At 37.0% G+C, this 21,380-nt stretch overlaps 1 protein-coding gene across 2 annotated transcripts in view; it reads right to left on the bottom strand.

Moving 5' to 3' along the window:
* The window catches only part of LOC143222390 (potassium/sodium hyperpolarization-activated cyclic nucleotide-gated channel 2-like), a 137,506-nt gene that overhangs the window by 50,541 nt on the left and 65,585 nt on the right, over window positions 1-21,380 (bottom strand). For both annotated transcript variants that reach the window (XM_076448856.1, XM_076448857.1), the window contains exon 2: window positions 16,688-17,221. In XM_076448856.1, the coding sequence (XP_076304971.1) occupies window positions 16,688-17,221 (534 nt within the window). The remainder of the gene's footprint in view (window positions 1-16,687; window positions 17,222-21,380) is intronic.

Below are 21,380 nucleotides of genomic sequence, written 5' to 3'. Positions count from 1 at the left end.
TCATTTTACTCTAATCTTATTGGTTGATTATTTCAAGCTTAGCCAATAACACCTTGTCTTTCGATTCGAAGAAAATAACCCACATTGTTCTATAGTTGCCAGAAGTTAAAATATAAATGCGTAATTTAACCTTTCAAAGACTGTTTTCAAAGTGTTTGGCTTAGAAAAATAGAACAAAACGGGTATCGAAACCAGATATTTAGAGTTTTTAGCCCTCAGATTTACTAATGTTTCTTTGTTTGGAATTAAGCACAAATCTCAACAATAGGCTATCTCTGTTCTGCCAACCACGGGTATTGAAACCGGATTTCTAGCGTTATAAGCCCTTAAATTTGCTAATGAGCCAACAAAAAACATATTGTTGAACTCAACTGCATGCTTATGGTTTCAATAAAAGTCACTTTTTTACTTCAGACTGAAAGAATATGAAATCGTTAATGTAAAACGCCTGTAACTAGGATGGTTTGCCCACATGAATTTCACTTAAAATCTACGAAATTTTTTATTTTCACACAATATGACACAGGAAAAAATTACTTCTAAAGGACTATAATTCATTCTGTATCGGTAATTAATATTTTAAAAATGTTGTCGAGACATTATCTTAACTTAGGTCTTGTGCTACCTGGGAAAATCAGGTGTATGTTTGACCTTTTTTCTCTCTTCTTCACTGATTATATTTTTTATATTTCTCGTGTGCATAATTTTCATGTCCATGAATGTTAACCTATGACCGGTTTAGGTGGAGCTTTAGAAAGGAGTGAACTTTAGTTATTACTTCGTTTTAAATGTTAATTGATGGTTTGGTATTTGGGCTTAATAATATGTGTATGATACGTGGAATAACTGGCATAAGGTGCTGTTTAGCTACTTATATTCAATGTGTGAAGCCGTATGCACTGTTTTAGGGATTTTTTTACTGTTGTATGAACCCTAAGAATGAATTTTTAATTTTTTCATAGACGAGAATTGTTTTGGTTTCATGTGTGTTTGTTTATTGACTCTCCGTGATTTAATTTTGTTTTGATATATATTTGAACTGTTAGGTTGCTTCTGAATTTTTTTTACAAAAAAAAAATTACTTTCAAAACATAGAGGGCAGTGTAGTCGCTGGCAGCAAATTTCCTGCAGGATAATGAAAACGTTACATGAAACATACGTAATGGTAAGAAATTCATTTATTTAATCCATACCCGTTGAAAATTACTGTCAAAAAGTTTGTATAATATGGTATATTACTATAATTTTAGTTATATCTTACTTTTATAAATTCTATATCTTGGCAACGAATTGGTTGCATTAAGCTAATACGTTTCTTTGGTATATTTTATTTTGAAATAATTTAACTGTTTATAAAAGCGGTATTTCTCGTACGTAACGGTTATAAATATTACAAACAGTTCAACATTGGACTGAACTGTATTTATAGTTTCTTGTTTGGGCTATTCAAATATAAAATATGTTAATAATTATTTTCAAAACTAGGTTTATCAATGCTATCTATATCAATTTTTAACTGTAGAAATTTCTTTATCAAATTACATTTAACGACAATACGATTACGAAGCCCGTCTCTCAGAATTTTCAGAATGCTTATTTAGTTATTAACAAACTCCTGTTACACCAAACATGCTTGACTTTCACTCGTGGGGGCGTTATAACGTTATGGCCAATTTCACTATTCGTTGGTAAAAGAGTAGCTCAAGAATTGGCAGTGGATGGTGATGACTAGCTGCCTTCTCTCTGGTCTTAAACTGCTAAATTAGAGACGGCGAGCGCAGATAGATCTCGTGTAGCTTTGCGCGAAATTAAAAAAACAAAAGAAATAAACTCTTATTAATAACAATAACATTATTGTAACGAACCAAATTAAATCAGTTACTAAAAAAACAGGCATCATATTTATGTCAATAAATAAAATTGCGAATATATGTTGTCCGACATATCGTTTTGTAGGAGAACCTATGAATCCGTTATATCCAGCACATTATTTGGTAGAAGTTGCGAATCTGTCTAATCCGACATATTGTTTTTTAGAAGCTGTGAATCTATGTTGTACGGCATATTGTTTTTCTGAGTAGAAGTGAAATCCATAGTGTCCGATATATTGTATATTTATGATATTGTGAAGCCATGGTGTTCGACATTTTACAATTTCTGAAGTTCTGAATCCACGGAGTTCAATATATTGTAAATTTGTGATGTTGTGAATCCATGGTGTCAGAGGTATTTTTGTAAGAAAGTTATACGAAGAACAAAAACTGTATATTTCCAAATTTGTAAAATCCATAATTAAACACACACAAAACAAATTCGTCATATTAGTGCGTTATATGACCGTTACTGTGTTTTCTCAGCAAATTAACTTTCTTCTCCTTGAGGGCTTGAAGCGTACTGTTTCTAAAACAAACAATGAATATTCTAATGTGTTGGGCCCGGCATGGCCAGGTGGTTAAGGCACTCCACTCGTAATCCGAGGATCACAGGTTCGAATCCCTATCACACCAAACATGCTCGGCCTTTTAGCCGTGGGGGCGTTATAATGTTTCGGTCAATCCCACTATTCGTTGGAAAAAGAGTGGCTCAAGATTCGACAGTGGGTGGTGGTGATTAGCTCTCTTCCCTCTACCCTTACACTGCTAAATTAGGGACGGCTAGCGCAGATGGCCCTCTTGTAGCTTTGCGCAAAATTCAAAGGATTTAAAAGTTGTTGTTGTATGTCACAAGAAGGCTCACGTGTTTTTACTTCCGTAATACTGAGCCCGGCATGGTTAAGCGTATTAATGCACCCCACTCGTAATCCGAGGGTCGCGGGTTCGAGTCCCGGTCGCACCAAACATGCTCGCCCTTTCAGCCGTGGGGGCGTTATAATGTTACAGTCAATCCCACTATTCGTTGGTAAAAGAGTAGCCCAAGAGTTGGCGGTGGGTGGTGATGACTAGCTACCTTCCCTCTAGTCTTACACTGCTAAATTAGGGACGGCTAGCACAGATAGCCCCTCGTGTGGCTTTACGCGAAATACAAACCAAACCAAACAAACTAATCTAATGTGTTGACAAGAGATGGGGAAAAGTATGAACAACAACTTCTGAGTGAAAAATGTGTTATAAATCACGAAGCAACACAGTAAGATATTCGTGGTCTCTTACAGTGGGGACCGAAACCTGATTTTTAACATTATAAACCCCTGATTTACTGCTGAATGAAAGGAGGCGCGAATAAAACAATAATAACTTAACTGTAAATCCCTGCAAGCAAGTTTACTTTTCCAAATCAGACAGTAGTAAAATAGGTCAAATGTAACAAATAATTTTCAATTTGTTTGTTTGCTTCAGTGCAAATCGAAATTGCTGTGTCCACCAATGAATATCGAACTCCAGTTTTTAGCATAGTAAGTTTGTTTGTACGAAGTTGAGCACAAAGCAGCACAATGGGCTATCTGTGCTCTGCCCACCGCAAGTATCGAAACTTGGATTCTGACGTTGTAAGTCTGCAGAATTATAAGTACGTAGACCTACCGCCGTCCCACTGGATTACGATACCAGTCGACAAACACGATAAAATATATTAAACATAAAATATGCTAATTCACGACAGGAAGAGGTTTGCACCTATTAATAATATATTCCAGAATATTCCAGAATATGAGAATGGTGTCTAAAGTGAAGTTAATTAACACTTATAGTACCGTAAATCATATACTATATATTTTAAAAACCAAAAAATAGACGATCAAATGGCTCAGTAATTATAAGTATTAAGCCTAAAACTAACATTAAAATCTTTAGGGACTTGTACAGATTTTAAAGCTCTCAAATAATTAAACTACTTGATGATTTCTCGTTTCAGTATTTTGTGTGGCTAGGGTTTCGCTTTAACAATATATTGTTTAGAGCCGGGTTTCAAACCGAGCCTGAAATTGTACACCATGAAATGAATAAGTTGATTTATTTTCATCGGGCTTTCCTTCTTTGTTAGTGGATTTGTTTCACTTACTTTAAAACAAATACGACATCAAAAGTTTAATTAAGAATAAGTGCTCCATTGAACGGAAGCAAAGAGAAGAAAGGTGTTTTTTTTTTTTTTTTTTTGCTTATCCGATCTGTGACGTCATTATACGAACCAACAATACACAAACCCAGCGCACAGAGATTTGTGAGATGTTTGTGCGAGAAAAAACACGTTTTTTTTTTACCATCTCCTTCTCTATTGGTTCTCATATTTGGTAGAACAATACGGTGCAATACTGACACAATACTGACATAAAATAAATATCACGAGAAGCGTAACAGACGGACACAGACATGTATGTGTGTGTGTGTGTGTATACAGAGAGATGAACACACATAAATAGTGCGAGTAGCGCCCTGCAGCTTTTCTCTTCAAGTTATCACATTGTCAAATGTGTTAAATTAGGGATTCGATACATGCCCAGTCATACCAAACATGCTCTTTTAGCCGTGGGGGCGTTCTAATGTGATGGTCAATCCCACTATTCGTTGATAAAAGAGTAGCCCAAGAGTTGGCGGTGAGAGGTAATGATTAGTTGCCTTCCCTCTAGTCTTACACTACTAAATTAGGGACGGCTAGCGCAGATAGCCCTCGTGTAGCTTTGCGCGAAATTCAAAAATTAAACGATACATTGAGCGGTCATAGAACAGGTAAAAACCTAGACTTCTCTTCATGTTCACATTATTGGAACTTAGTTACATATTTGAAATCATAATTTTCTAGAGTTTCTAGTATTAAAAAAAAACACTATAATGAAGTAGAATTCTTAACATTAATACATGGAGTCACGAACCCGTGCCTAAAAAGTAATATAAAGTACGTGTTTTGATTGTAAATTGTACGGTTATGTTGATATATCGAACGTTCAACTGCATCTAGATTACTATTTTACACACTTAGAAACACTGTTATTATTTTTTTTATTGAAAGACGAAGTTCCGAGAAATTCGCGTGCTATGCACTTTGTTCTAATTTTAGAAAATTCCGAATCGAAACTATTGACAACAAAGAGAAGTCGTTCACCAAAACAAATAACAGAATCTTATTTATTGTACGTCAAACAAAATTCCTGGTTGTCTATTTGTTGTTAAGCCCAAAACTAAAAAAAAATGTACAAACTATACTATGCTCTCGAGAGTATCAAAGGCTGATATTTAGTTTTATAAGTTCTCAGACTGGGAATGAAATATTAGAATTTTTTTTTTCGCGCAAAGCTATACGAGGGCTATCTGCGCTAGCCGTCCCTAATTTGGCAGTGTAAGACTAGAGGGAAGGTAGCTAGTCATCACCACCCACCGCCAACTCTTCAACTACTCTTTTACCAAGGAATAGTGGGACTGTCACATTATAACGCCCCTACGGCTGAAAGGACGAGTATGTTTGCCGTGACCAGGATTCGAACCCGCGACCATCAGATTACAACTCGAACGTCTTAACCCACTTAGCCATGCAGGGCCTACTATTTGTAGTTAAGCCCAAAACTAAAAAAAAAAAAAAAATGTGCAAACTATACTCTGCTCTCGAGAGTATCAAAATATGATATTTAGTTTTATAAGTTCTCGGAATGAGCTATTAGAAACAAAACAAACGGATTTTTGAAATCTTTAGTTTTTAGATACAGAAACTTATTATTGGCACAATTATTGAGATTCTAATGACGTTAAATCATATTTTATTTACACAATCCAACGAAAACTTAGTGAAAAAAAAACGATACAGTTTATTAGAACTGGGGGAAAAAAAATTCATACACCGAACGGCAAATCGCAGTGTTGTATGACATTGATTGATATTTCATATATTTGTGAAGGGGATAATTTTATATTTTATATAGGCTTGAGCGTGGCCTAATAGTTAGCGTTCTAGGAAACTTATCGTAAGGTCCGAGGTTCGAGACAAAACCCATCTGGACTACTCCGCACTTTCAGTTGTGGGTAATTTATATAAGTGAACGTCATTCCCGTAAGTTTGTTCACTAAACGAAGAAAGCTCTTGTAGTGGTAAGTCATACAGTCCGGATTAGGAGTGACTTTACCACAATCCTAAGGGTATCTGATCTGGACATTTGTCCAACGTGCGAACAAGGTGACGTCGAAGTTGAAAATTCCAATTCCTATTTCACGACTGAAAATGGACGATGTAAGTCCCTCTAGTAACTAAGGACAAGTCGTTTGACTCTTCCTGGTAGCCCGTTGGAGATCATGACTGTGTATGACTGTTCAAAAGTCAAGGTCAAAAACAAAAATTGGATTTCAAGCTACTATTAAAGAACAATGGAAGGTAAATCACAGCTGAAACATCAAAATGTTATTAACCTTCAGATTTAGTACAATAAAAAATCAGTGAAAGTGCTTGAGTTCAGCAAACAGTTAATACCTTGTTTCACACTTTTGCTTTTATAACTGAAGATAGTCTTTCAGGCATTGTTACAACAAACGTAATCAAACCGTCCTTTGTCTCTAATACACTCCAATAAAGTTTCTTTGGAAGTAACTTTTAACTTGCTAAGTTTTTGTCTATCAAACCCTGATCTATTCAATTATTTTTTATCCCCGCCCAGTGGCTCTGCTAAAAACCGGGTTTCGATACCCGTGGTGGGCCCATTGTGTAGCTTTGTGCTTAATTGAAAACAACAACGACTCAATTATTTTTAGATTGAGGTTCTGTAAGGAACGTAGTATCATTTGAAAGACTCCAGCAGTTTCCTTCTTAGCTAGGTAATTTCTTCATTGGTTGGATGGGTGTTTGGTGTCATTATCTTTTTAGTAGTGGGAATCTTTATCAGTATTGCGTAAACCAGTAGATCGATCAGTATCTGATGGTACTTGAGCTGATCCATTATTCCACCTATTTTACAAATATCTCCTGTCGCCTCAGCAGGAAGGCGCTCCCAAACCATCACACCAGCTCCCTCATACTTCATGGTAGGTGATATACATCGGTGTAAGTATCTCTCACCTTTCTTCCGCCGAACGTATAACTACGTTTTGAACTTGGGGCTAACCCACCCATAACACCCTTTTCCAATTATCAACAGTCCAGTTTTGTACGTTTTAGCATATTTCAGTCTATTGACAATAACTGTAGTTTAAAGTAAAGTTTTTAACTGTTACAGGACCAAATATTTCATTCTCGTTAAGTCTTCTTGTTACTGTCGATTTGGACACTTTTCTGTCATCTGGTACATGGTTGTTCATCTCATGCTTGAGATCAGTGGCTGTCTTCCTTCTGTCCTGAAGCCTACATAAACAAAGATACTTAACATTACTATCATTGGGTTTAGCTGTTCTGTCTCTTCCTTTCCCATCTCGGTTAAATTTACCCATCTCGGTCTCACCATCTAGGATGTTCTTGACAGCGTTTGGGGAGCATTTCAGGTCTGCAGCAATTGGTCGGAGAGTCCAACCAGCATCACATGAAGCTTTTATGTGAAACCTCTGCTCTACTGATAATTCTCTACGCCTTTTGAGCCGTGGCATGACAACAAACCTCAATATGTAGTATTAAACACTGTTATTTTTTCAAGATTTGAGGAGTTGTATTAAACTGATTTCGTCTAGCACTAGCTGGCTTCTTTCTTTATGGTTAATACACTTCGTGGGGTACAATAACAGTTATTTAATACCCTAAATTTGATCAGTATGTTCATTTAAACAGAACAGTTATGACATGTCCTTCGTACAAGTATATAGGAATTATAAAGAATGACAACTATTCTCATCATGGTTCATTCAGATGTCAACAGGTATCAGAGACGCGTTACCATAATGTTGAAGTATATATTCTGTATATTTATAGAAGAATTATCATCAGAAAATGGAAGGAATAACAAAACATTATCTTGTACTAAGAACTGTGTACACTACATTGATAGTCTTATGGTGAAAGGAACAGTTTTCACTTGCCCTACAAGAACAAGGCAAGTGGAGAGTTATCAAATATGAGGAAAGGTGGATGATATACGTCGAATACACCTTTTGCTGGATCCGCGATTGCTATCTACCAGTGATTTGACAAATTAAGTTACAGACGTTATAAGATCTAACAAGCTTTTTCTCCAATTATCACAAATTCTCCAAATGATATCTAAGACTGAATTACTGAAAAACCTGTGTTACAGATATCGTAATAGTTTTGTTTTCCAAAAATATCCCTGCGTGATTTAAATTTCATTTTAATTACAACGTACACCCATAGATGTCACTGCTTCAAAACTTTAAAATATATGGTTAATAACATTACAAAGATGAAAGTAGAGATGTTTTATTGCTTATTTTCAAAAGAGAAATACCCCACCGGTGGTTTAAATGGTATAAAGAGGGGAGAGGGAGGGCTTAATCACAATCCACTTAGTCACACAATTTCCAAATCATTGATGTACCTTGAACGAGTATAATACAGGCTATAAAATTGACTTAGTCGTACAACGTAAAAGCTTATTAAAATGGGAATTTCTGCGTCCGTTAGTAACGAGTAATCATAGAACGACTAATCTCGATCGATGATGGTGAAAATAGTTTCAAGGGAAGCAGCACGAGACTGGAAAATTATTTTTACTTAGTTCAATTAATCTTCGATAAAAACAGTAATACGCAAAACATTTAAAAAGAAAGGGGAAAATTGAAACACTGAAATTAGTATATAAATACGTTTTTTAAAAGTTGAACTAGGATCTTCTGTGAAGTTCTAAAATGCTTATTTCTGACATTTTATCAATGTATGAAATGCTACGAAATTTTAGAAAAAGAAATTGAAAAATACGAACCAAATACAGATTAAATAATAATACGATATATTATAAACTTACTATAATTATGACTTTTAATTTACTACGCTACACTTTTTATGTGCAACTATATCTGTATTTTATATTCATAGCGAAGCTACAAAGAAGATAATTTTTAACTGCTGACCAGAGGAAAAAGCAGTCGGTCAAAAAGACCCAACCACTCACCATCTACGGTAAGGGATCGATGCACCTACAACTTAACACTCCTACGAAAAAAATATCTACATCCACTAAAGTGATTTTGGGGCCTATCAGGCCCCATATATTTTTCCAATAGAAACACAGTGATTTAGCAACATTCATTACAAACAACTTTAGAATGGCTCTGACAAACATTTTTTTTTACAATTTGAGCAAACAATTTTCGACTGTCTATCTTTTGATCTGCCGTACAAATGGCATCGTCCTCTTTTTGCCCTCTTTGCAGGCGGTTCACATGAGGTTGTTTTGTCATTATCTTTGCAGTAAATGTCTTTGATTTCAAGCACCAATTGCAGTATAAATTCTCTTCTGGCTCTTGATTTATGTTAACGAAGAAATTCTGGATGTTTTGTCGAGTATAGAACGAAAGCATTGTACGCAGCAAGATCTAGAATGTTATAGAATATGCAGACTGACCAGCGCTTTGATCGCCTCTTTGTTGTATAATATCTCACCAGTTGATCGAGAGTGTCGACACCTGCCTTCTTTGCATTGTAAAGATTGACGATTTCGGGCTTTCCATTCTCTTCTACTTCACCAGACTGATGCTGAGAACTCAGTAGTAGCACATATTTTCCTGGTTTGTCTGAGTGCCTGAGAAGAGTGATGTCGTCATGGTAGAAAAACTTTGGTGATAACTCTCTAGATTTTGCATTTATTTCAGGAGGCAGGAAGATTCTTGATTTTCGTATGGTTCCAAAAAGTCCTGTTCTTTTTGTTCGTAGGTACTTGGCAAGTGTCATTGTTGTGAAGAAATTATCTGTCGTTATTGTCCTTCCTTTTCCAAGAAATGGGTGACTCAGTTCTCTGACTATTCTTTCTCCTTGATTTGTTTCTGTCGTATTTCCAACCTTTCCAGTATAAATTTGAGCATTGAGGAGGTAACTTGTCTTTGCATCTGTTAGGCACCAAATCTTTATTCCGTATTTGCCTGGCTTTGTCGGAATGTATGTTCTGAAGCCAACTCTTCCTTTGAAGTTACATAGTTATTCATCCTGTTGTCAGGTATTCGCTTGGGTTGTAACTGTTTTTGCAATTTGCAATGAAAAACTTCCAGACTCCAGAGACGGCGGCATCTTTGATTTCTCCATTTCTTTGAGAGAGGATGTCAAATCTGATTTTTAAGCACATTTTTTTTTAAATTTGTCTTGTGTAATCAGTTTTCGCAAAAATGGCAAACCGAATTCGGTTGAAAACATTTGGTCTATCGATACATTTTTGGATTTGCTTATTCCAAGGAAAAGATTAGCTGCGATCCATTTCCAGAGGTCTTCTTCAAAAATTGGTTCTTTCATGACGGTGTTTGTTGAGTGAATGATCTGTTCCATCATATTATCAGAAATGAAAATTTTGAATGTTTCGAATGGTGTAGAGACTCTTGGAGCAGCTTGCCTTGTAATGCCTGGATTCCCATTGAATATATTGAGAGCTGCGGTTCTCCTGTTGATCCTTGAAGGTGTTGTTGAATAACTAAAATTCTTATCTTTGGACAAAAGTTCGTTCACTGGCTTCGTAGTAAGATCTTCTTGATTACTTTCTTCACTTTCAGAAGGGTACGGCGCGATTTGTTCATCATTTTCGGCTTCAGAAGGATCATCATCACAAATTTCAGAGTAGTCTTCGACATTATCATGTTCACTTTCATCGTCGGATGGTTTTGTCAGTAAATGTACAGCTTCATCAAGAGATATCATTTTTGACACGGTTTGAAGATTTCAGCTCCTACATATATAGGATTTGTGGATTCTTCTAGAATACTCTAGAAGCTTCAAGAATATTCTAGATTATTCTAAATACTTCTGTAAAGTTTCTAGAATGTTCTAGAACAGGCGTGGGCAAACTAGGCAATAATCAGGACCGTCTAAAATTATTGTTGGAGTAGAGTTATTATCCTAACTATCCATCTTTTGAAAAGAAGTTGTAAAATTAATATATTTTTACTATAATTTGATTTTTTCGGTTGTCCAGGCCTGTTATAGAATTATTCAGGAAATAAATAAAGTCATTTTTATGTTTTTTGATCTGGGGCCTAATAGGCCCCAAAATACCCTTAGTGGATGTTTTAAAAAATTTATTAAGTATTATTTCGCAAATGTCTGAAAAGTCAAAATATTATTGCTCCTTAAAATATAAAGGGATAGGGTCAGTTAATGGCAATTTCATTTAAATACAAAATTATTAGCCTAATATTAATAACCTTTCAAGTTGCTCTGGGGCCTATTAGGCCCCAATTTTCGTAGGAGTGTTAAAGTGAGAGAGCTCTCCAGTGTCGCGGCGGTATGTCTACAGACTCATGATGTTAGAAACTAGGTTTCGATACTAATGGTAGGCAGAGTACAGATAGCCCATTGTGTGGATTTGTGCTTAACTTCAGACAAACAAAGACATAAAGTGGAATAAATATTTTGTGATAACACATGAATTCGAACCCTGTTGGTCAACTCCGAAATCCAGAACACTTTCACAAGACCAGCCTGGGGCCCGGATGTAAAACTAATTTAATGGTAATCTACTTTCAAGATATATATATTAACGTCTTACTTCGCTAGACCAGTTGCAACATGATTTACTTGTCATGGGTGTATCTAAAGTCCGACCTGGCCTGGCAGTTAGAACACTAGACTTGAAATATCCCCTTACAAACATGCCCTTTCATGCGTATGGGCATTATAATGTTATGGCCAATCCCACTATTTATGGTTACAGATTCGCCTTCACTTCACAGTCAGGTATGGTTCGAACACATATAGTTCTTTAGTGGCTTAGTACAAAATTCCACAAATGATCTGTTTGCGTACAATCATTTTGATGTGACTGCTATGCCTAAAACATTGTGTAAGATATTATTAGAAGTATAACTTTCCCAATATTTGTTATTACAAGTCTAATAAATAAATGCTGTGTTTTAATCTTGATTGAAGAATACTGTATTATAATTTTTTTAAGGAAGTTGGCCTAGGATGTTTAAACGTACGTAGATCGGGTGAATAGTAAGAAACACAGGGCGAAAGAAAACTCAACCAGCAAGACATGTGATAAATACAAAGGTACCATTATAGACACAGTTGTGTACAAGTGCTGAAATGAATTTTCTGCTTGCTATATGTACAGTATATTCTAAGAAAAATCTTAAAAGCCATATAATTCGACATTTCAGCAACTAAAAATGCATGGCAGAGGCAGCGAAGAAATTCGAGTAAAAGATCAAGGGTTGGTCAAAAATAACAGTCTCAAAAAATATGAGAAATAATCGTTTTTTTTTCTAAACTAGACGTTTCTCAACTTTCTAGAAACTGGTTCTACTAAACGCTAAGTCAATCACCTGTTTACCGGAACTAATTTTTAATCTTACGTAATGAAGCAGTTTGGTATTAAGTTCTAAAGATTTCACCGTTTGTCTTCTGAGACGGTTTAATTCTCTATTTGGTTTAAATACTGATGACCTGAAGTATTCAACCACCTCTGTAAAATGAAGAAACTCGGAGTTTTAAATTGCTAGTTTTACACTATTCAGGTGAGTTAAGGCGTTCGACTCGTAATCCGAGGGTCGAGGGTTCGAATCCCCGTCGCACCAAAAATGCTCACCCTTTCAGTTATGGGGGCGTTATAACGTAACAGTCAATCCCACTATTCGTTGGTAAAAGAGTAGCCCAAGAGCTGGCGGTGGATGGTGATGATTAGCTGGCATGGCCAGGTGATTAAGGCACTCGACTCGTAATCTGAAGGTCACTGATTCGAATCCCCGTCACACCAAACGTGCTCGTCCTTTCCGCCAGAGGGTGTTATAATGTAACAGTCAGTTGGTAAAAGAGTAGCTCAAGAGCTGGCGGTGGGTGGTGATGACTAGCTGCCTTCCCTCTAGCCTTACACTGCAAAATTAGGGACGGCTAGCGAAGATAGCCCTCGAATAGCTTTGCGCGAAATTCAAGAAACAAACAAAACAAACATTTTCGAACTACCGACCACAGGGAGATAACAGTCCAACGGCGACCACCTGTACTTTATTATTATTAATTAATTCGTTTAGCAAGTGGTAAACTGGCAACAAATTAGTTTGTGGTTTGTAGAATAATCTAAATGTTTGTGCGTGTGACTGTCACGATTTCACTGAATGTGCGTGACTGATGATTATGGAGTTAAAGTTATCTACAACCAGCACCAGTACTAGAGCGCCCTCACTTTGAATACAATAATCCAATAGTATGACTACCTGGTTCTGTTCACGAGTTCAGTATCAAGATGTATCGATCAACCGTAAATATTTTTGGGGCCTTGGATGAAACTTGCCAGCCCAACAACGTCACTGAGTCGCCATGGAGATTGTGTTTGTGTGTTAAGTATGCTTTTGAAAAAAAAAAAACCCAAATGTTTGATAGATTGATTCAATGTTATAACATGTCATTGTTTTGTCTAAAAATACGTTCTTTATTTGGCCTCTTTGAACGATGTAACAGAACCTTCGTACTCGAAACATCAGACGTAATTTTCTCTCAGAATGTCAGTAAACACCTGAAAAGATTTGTTGGTTTCTCTTTCTATGGTGTTGAGACATACACATAGCAATGAAAAAATAAGTTACCGAGTAGTTTATGTACTACAATTCTAAGAAATTGAAAACATGTGTGGCGTTAAAATATGATAAAAAACAGTTAATAACACAAAATACAGTTCTGAACTAACATATGTACAATATAAAAACACACAAACCGATTATGTTTTATATTATAATCAACTGTTACTTAATATAACTGTAAATAGTACAATCTCCGCGAACAGACTTTATTATTCGTGGGATGTTATCTGAACGTATTTGTTTGTTTTTCATTTGAATTTCGAGCAAAGCTACGTGAGAGCTATCAGCGTCAGCCGTCTTTCAGCTCACGGCTGAAAGGACGAGCATGTTTCATGTGAGGGGGATTCGAATCCGCGACCCTCAGGTTGCGAATCAAGTATCCTAATTATATGGCCACTCCGGGCCTTGCACATCTTATGTTGTATTAATAAAACCTCACGTTGTTGTCGTTGTGAAAAAAGGAGACAATGAGATAACTAAATACGAGTAAGTTGTTCGTTGTTGGTGGAAGTTCTTACCTCTAATTGTCAAGTTTTCATCAATTTATAACTTCTTAACCAACCAGCTTCCTACTGGAGGAAAACGAACGAATTAGAGAAAATATTCATGATGACGAAATACGTTTATACTCACGTGTCGGTGCGACGTAATCATCAACCATTATATCCAAGGGAGAAATTCAGTATCAGTTTCGTTTACTTTTTATGGAATTCTAAACAGAGAACCACTTTTTAAATATACTTTCGGATGATGTTTGAAAGTTTCGTTTATATTATTACTCAATATATTTTGACACTTTAATTAATCTGAACATAGTGCACAACGAGACAACGTGGTACTTCATACAAACTGTGAGGTCAAGTACTGATACTTGTTTAAGGATACATAAAGGCTGAGATTTAGATAAGCTGCGAACAACTGTAACATGAGATTATACATGTTCACACGTGATACATTTAACGAGGGTTAAGTTTCTTACAATATGTGTCAGTTTCTGAAAGATGAAGTTATATGGACGTAGCTCTTTGCTAAAGGGTGTCGATAGACATGCTGCTTTGCTGAGTACTGCGGTAAAACCAACAACAGTCAAACTTTCCCTGTCCTCTGATTATGCAACTGATTACGAGAGGAAATGACATATTTTAAACATAATATCTCATAAATTTTACGTGACTGTTTGATAACAATCTTGTTGTTTGACCTATTAGAATATCGTGACGTATGTATGTGGAAAAAAAGCCGGAACACATATATTTAAATAGCTTAACTTAAACAATGAATATTTTATTCTATATCACCAGAGACTCTTCTGTACGGTCCCCGAAAGTGTTCTGTTTCAAGAGTAAATAAAACGAAATTTAAAAATAACAAATATTTTATTTCTTACTTTTGAAGTTCATGTCATGAGGTGTTAGAGCTTACAGAGTGCATAATTCCACTCGTGATTTACAGCACGAGCTGTGAACGTTTTACTGACGTCACGACAGTACACACTGTAACTTTAAGCACCCATTATTTGCCTTCATTTTAGTGTCTACTGACTAACTGACAGACAACGCACTACTGTATAGAGGTGCGAATGGTTAAAACTTTCAGACGACCTTGCACCCCCTTTCGGGCAAATAAACGCCCTCACACCGTGAAGCAAAGGAAGATGAAACTAAACAAACAAAACAAATAAAGATTCCCATAACACCTCATAGGAACTGACGTAGAAGAAGTAGAAACTGACCACATTAAAACGTATTATGTTAAACGAAAAGAAGAACATCAGAGTACTCGAATCAAGGCACAAACGTTTCTAAAGTTGGATTAAGATGTAACTACAATGAAGAAACACGTACTTCATTGCAACAGGATGTAACTAAAACAGAACACACATACTACAGTTAAAACAAGATGTGACTAAAACATGAAACACCTACTTTAATTGGTTTGAATTTCGCGCAAAGCTACACGAAGGTTATCGGCACTAGCCATCCCTAACTTAGCAGTGCAAGAGTAGAGGGAAGGCAGCTAGTCATCACCACCCACCGCCAACTCTTGGGCTATTCTTTTACCAACGAATATTGGGATTGACCGTCACATTATAACGCCCCCACAACTGAAAGGGCGAGCATGTTTGGTGTGACGGGGAATCGAACCCGCTACCCTCGGATTAAGAGTCGAGTGCCTTAACCACCTGGCCATGCCGGACCCTTACTTTAGTTGAAACTAGATTTAATTAAAACAGAAACACTTACTTTAGTTGAAACTAGGTGTAAGTAGAGCAGGAAACACTTATTTTAGTTGAAAGTAGATGTAATTAAAACAGTTACACTTACGTTAGTTGAAACAAGATATAATTAAAACAGAAACACTTCCTTTAGTTAAAACTAGATGAAATTACAAAGGAAAAGCATATTCTCCTTGACTTGGAATGTGATGCACGAAACACGTGGTATCTTTTGTTTGGTAAAAAAACATTTAAAACGTACTTCTAACATTTCCATACTTGTTTAAAGATTATACAGACCTACCTGAACTGGGAACAGGGTTGGATAACCCAGTGCCCCATGGTTACACAGACCTATCTGAACTGGGAACAGGGATGGATAACCCAGTGTCCCAAGGTTACACAGACCTACCAGAACTGGGAACAGGGATGGATAACCCAGTGTCCCAAGGTTACACAGACCTACCTGAACTGGGAACAGGGGTGGATAACCCAGTGTCCCAAGGTTACACAGACCTACCTGAACTTGGAACAGGGATGGATAACCCAATGTCCCAAGGTTACACAGACCTACCTGAACTGGGAACAGGGATGGATAACCCAGTGTCCCAAGGTTACACAGACCTACCTGAACTGGGAACAGGGATGGATAATCCAGTGTCCCAAGGTTACACAGACCTACCTGAACTGGGAACAGGGATGGATAACCCAGTGTCCCAAGGTTACACAGACCTACCTGAACTGGGAACAGGGGTGGATAACCCAATGTCCCAAGGTTACACAGACCTACCTGAACTGGGAACAGGGATGGATAATCCAGTGTCCCAAGGTTACACAGACCTACCTGAACTGGGAACAGGGATGGATAACCCAGTGTCCCAAGGTTACACAGACCTACCTGAACTGGGAACAGGGATGGATAACCCAGTGCCCCGCAGCTTTCTGACGTATCCGTTCTTTCATTAGAGCCTTCTTGCTGCCAAACAGTTTCATAGCAAGCTTGTTGTCCGACGGTTGGAATAAAGATTCGAGCTGGACCCGCATGAAGGATGACTTTACGTCACTCAGCCCAGGACACACCTCTTCCTTGGGGGTCCCATAAAGACTGATGTCGTCCTTTTCTCCGGCCCCTTCTCGTGAAACAACGGTAGGAATAGGACAGCCATCTTTATAGTTCATGTCTGAAGTAATGTAGTCATTGACTAAAGCTTCCTCATCAGTTGCAGTCACGAGGGAGTCCGTGCACGTGTTTGTGTTCTCCACACTCATTTTGATCGAGTCCTCCTTGTGGAGGCTGCGAGGGGAACGAATGTCTTCCTCAGAAGGTGTCCGGTGGATCACGCGGCCATTTGCTAATCGTAGACTCGGGAGTCTTTCGCCCCTTCGACTTTTGAGGCCGACGTTGGAATCCATACTAGTTACCTCCGAGTCCCTGTAAGAGCCAGTAAAAGCACATTTCATTACGTGGAAGAGGTCAGAGGATACATCTATTATACATATCACTAACTACTGATTGTAAAATAACCAATACAACTGTATAATTAATAAAACAATACACATTCAGTAGTATTGAATTGTTTGTACCCTTACATTGGTAGGTGTTTTTAATCAATAATCAATTGGTTTATAATCATACTAATAACACCATTCTCTTTGCAACGACTCCTACCGTCAATTTCACGTTAGCACCTTTGAAAGTAGAGTCTATTATTTTGCACGGATGCTAAGCCTTTATTTTTCCAATTACAGCGGCTGTACGAAATAAACTGTTTCATAACAAAGAAATGCCTTTTCCACCGTTATAAGCTCGTTTCTCAAATACTACAGAATGAGATGCCACTCCGAAAGAGAAAGCAAAACAAAATCTGGTTTGATCTTAATTTAGCCAAAGCTACATGAAGATTATCCGCGCTAGCTGTCTTTAATTTAGCAACCAAAAGCCAAAGGGAAGGCAGTTAGTAATCATTATCCACCGCCAACTCTTTGAATGCTCTTTTACCAACGGATAGTGGAATTGACCGTAACATTGTAACGTTCCTAGCGACTGAAAGGGAGAGGACGTTTGGTGGGACGTGGATTCGAACCTGCGATCCTCAGATTGAGACTCGAACGCCTTAACCACCTGACCATGTTGGGCCAAAACAAAATTTAAAGCTTATTAACTTTACTTCATCTAAGAAAATGTCCGTGATTTGGTGCAAACTTACATTGAAGTAACATTATATAAAAAAGATGACGACTTCTTAAAGACTTCATACATTGTATATTGACCATCTTCTACGAAAACAATGCTATTAAGGCATATTATAAATTATCATTTATAGCTTGTGGTCAAGGATGAACAAAGTACAAACTGTAGAGCTTGTGGTCAAAAGTTCAACAATATGGATGCTGTAGAACTTGTGGTCAAGGATGAACAAAGTACAAACTGTAGAGCTTGTGGTCAAAAGTTCAACAATATGGATGCTGTAGAACTTGAGGTCAAGGATTCACAAAGTACATACTGTAGAACCTCTGGTCAAAAGTTCAACAATATGGATGCTGTAGAACTTGTGGTCAAGGATGAACAAAGAACAAACTGTAAAGCTTGAAGTCCATGATTCACAAAAAAAACAAAAAAACTGAAGAGGTTGTAGTCAAGGGTTCACAAAGTACATATTTTAGAACTTGTAGTCAAGGGTTTACAAAGTACATATTGCAGAACTTGTGGTCAAGGATTCACAAAATTACAGATTACTAGTTTATGGTCAATATTGCAACACGTTGTTGATGATTTTCTCAAGTCAACAGCTTAGGACTCAATGACCTAGCTACCTGACCACGACTCACTGTAACATTATCTTTACTTTTATTTCTTACAAACTCTCTTTGTAAAACTGAAAACAACCTAAGAAGGTCAAAACGTTGTTCTATACTTTATTTTAATTAATGTTTTAATACCCACACCAGCCGTATTAAGAACACATTTTTAGTTCAAGCGGGTTTCTCGTTATCACGAATCACGAATAGATGTTTGATATTTTAAAATTTTTTTACAAAAGGACTTAAAACTATCCAAGTAACTGCTTGGTTCTCACAGAATATATAAGGAAAAGAAACAATTTTCCAGATAATAGTAAAGGGGGCTTAAAAATGGAAAGTAAAGGAAGGTTTTGAGAGTGGTCTCAAATTTCGAACAGCAACTTATACGTTAATACGAATTTTCAAATTGGTTGGTTCAATCAATCCTTATTATGAAATAACGAGGTTCTAGGGGTTATCAGGACTGAGGATTGAAAGCATGTTTTTAATTTAAAATAAAAACAGTTTTTTGTTTTAGAATTTCACACAAAGCTACTCGAAGGCTATCTGTGCTAGCCGTCCCTAATTTAACAGTGTAAAACTAGAGGGAAGGCAGCTAGTCATCACCACCCACCGCCAACTCTTGGGCTACTCTTTTACCAACGAATAGTGCGATTGACCGTCACATTATAACGCTCCCACGGCTGAAAGGGCGAGCATGTTTGACGCGACGGGGATGCGACCCTCAGATTACGAGTCGCACGCCTTAACACGCTTGGCCATTCTGGGCCCAATAAAAACAGAAACACATGTAAATTCTCGTGTAAAATTAGATTAAAAATATTGTGTAATAGTTGTTTTCAGTAACTTTATTAGTACAAACTATTTACACAAACTTGTTTGCTGTGGTTTGTCCACGACTAAAACAGTTTCCCAAAAAAATCTTTAAGCTGTTTCACGAAGATAAGTATTTGTAGATAAATGCAAAGTATCTTGGTTTTAAACAAAATCGATTATTGTAGAGATCATTGTAATTTTATGAAGGACTAGGAAGACGGTTTTCTTACTTCTGTGATTCTCGTGAAGGATTTTCTTACTCTTGTAGTTGTCATGAAGGATCTTCTTACTCCTGTAGTTGTCATGAAGGATTTTCTTACTCCTGTAGTTATCAGGAAGGATCTTCTTACTCCTGTAGTTGTCAGGAAGCATTTTCTTACTCCTGTAGTTGTCAGGAAGCATTTTCTTACTCCTGTAGTTGTCAGGAAGGATCTTCTTACTCCTGTAGTTGTCAGGAAGGATCTTCTTACTCCTGTAGTTGTCATGAAGGATTTTCTTACTCCTGTAGTTGTCATGAAGGATTTTCTTACTCCTGTAGTTGTCATGAAGGATTTTCTTACTCCTGTAGTTGTCAGGAAGGATCTTCTTACTCCTGTAGTTGTCATGAAGGATTTTCTTACTCCTGTAGTTGTCAGGAAGGATCTTCTTACTCCTGTAGTTGTAATGAAGGATTTTCTTACTCCTGTAGTTGTCATGAAGGATTTTCTTACTCCTGTAGTTGTCATGAAGGATGTTCTTACTCCTGTAGTTGTCAGGAAGGATCTTCTTACTCCTGTAGTTGTCATGAAGGATTTTCTTACTCCTGTAGTTGTCAGGAAGGATCTTCTTACTCCTGTAGTTGTCATGAAGGATTTTCTTACTCCTGTAGTTGTCATGAAGGATTTTCTTACTCCTGTAGTTGTCATGAAGGATGTTCTTACTCCTGTAGTTGTCAGGAAGGATCTTCTTACTCCCGTAGTTGTCATGAAGGATTTTCTTACTCTTGTAGTTGTCATGAAGGATTTTCTTACTCCTGTAGTTGTCAGGAAGGATTTTCTTACTCCTGTAGTTGTCAGGAAGGATTTTCTTACTCCCGTAGTTGTCATGAAGGATTTTCTTACTCTTGTAGTTGTCATGAAGGATTTTCTTACTCCTGTAGTTGTCATGAAGGATTTTCTCACTCTTATAGTTGTCAGGAAGGATGTTCTTACTCCTGTAGTTGTCATGAAGGATTTTCTTACTCTTGTAGTTGTCATGAAGGATTTTCTTACTCCTGTAGTTGTCATGAAGGATTTTCTTACTCTTGTAGTTGTCATGAAGGATTTTCTTACTCCTGTAGTTGTCATGAAGGATTTTCTTACTCCTGTAGTTGTCAGGAAGGATATTTTCACTCATGTAGGTCTTCAACAAATTTCCTAACACCAGCCGTGAGCTGCTGGGTGTTCGATATTCGAGGAAATTCACAGCAGTTGTAACTCAATTAAAATACCCAAGATGCTACTTTTCGATTGTAACTATAGTTCAGAATATTCTGGTTCTTTTGCTTTGAATTTTTATTCTTATTACGAGACTAACAGATATAAAAGTGTGAATAGACTACAACCATTGGAGTACAAAATTAATAAAAACTTTGTCTAATTCGGATGTGATAACAACCCACGTGGAATCATCAAGCTTTCCCATGAAATCCAATTAAGTAGAATTCAATGAAACTAGCTGGAACTTAGGTACCTACATATACTTGCGTAAACACCTCAAGGCTCTGGATTGGTCAAAAAGAAAGAAGACGAAGAAGAGGCTCCGCCCTCTTATTATGTCTGCATGAAAAGATGGACAAAAAAACTTGATTTAAATTAACTCGATATTCAATATAAAGAAGTAAGTTTAAAAAATAAATCATTTTTAAGCACGTGCCAAACAAAACTACCTACCCGGCATGGCCAATCGTATTAAGGCGTTTGACTCGTAATTCGAGGGATGCGGGTTCGAATCCC

The sequence above is a fragment of the Tachypleus tridentatus genome, chromosome 8 (assembly GCF_004210375.1).
Source record: "Tachypleus tridentatus isolate NWPU-2018 chromosome 8, ASM421037v1, whole genome shotgun sequence".
Taxonomy (NCBI): domain Eukaryota; kingdom Metazoa; phylum Arthropoda; class Merostomata; order Xiphosura; family Limulidae; genus Tachypleus; species Tachypleus tridentatus.
This window is presented reverse-complemented; position numbering and strand designations above follow the sequence as displayed.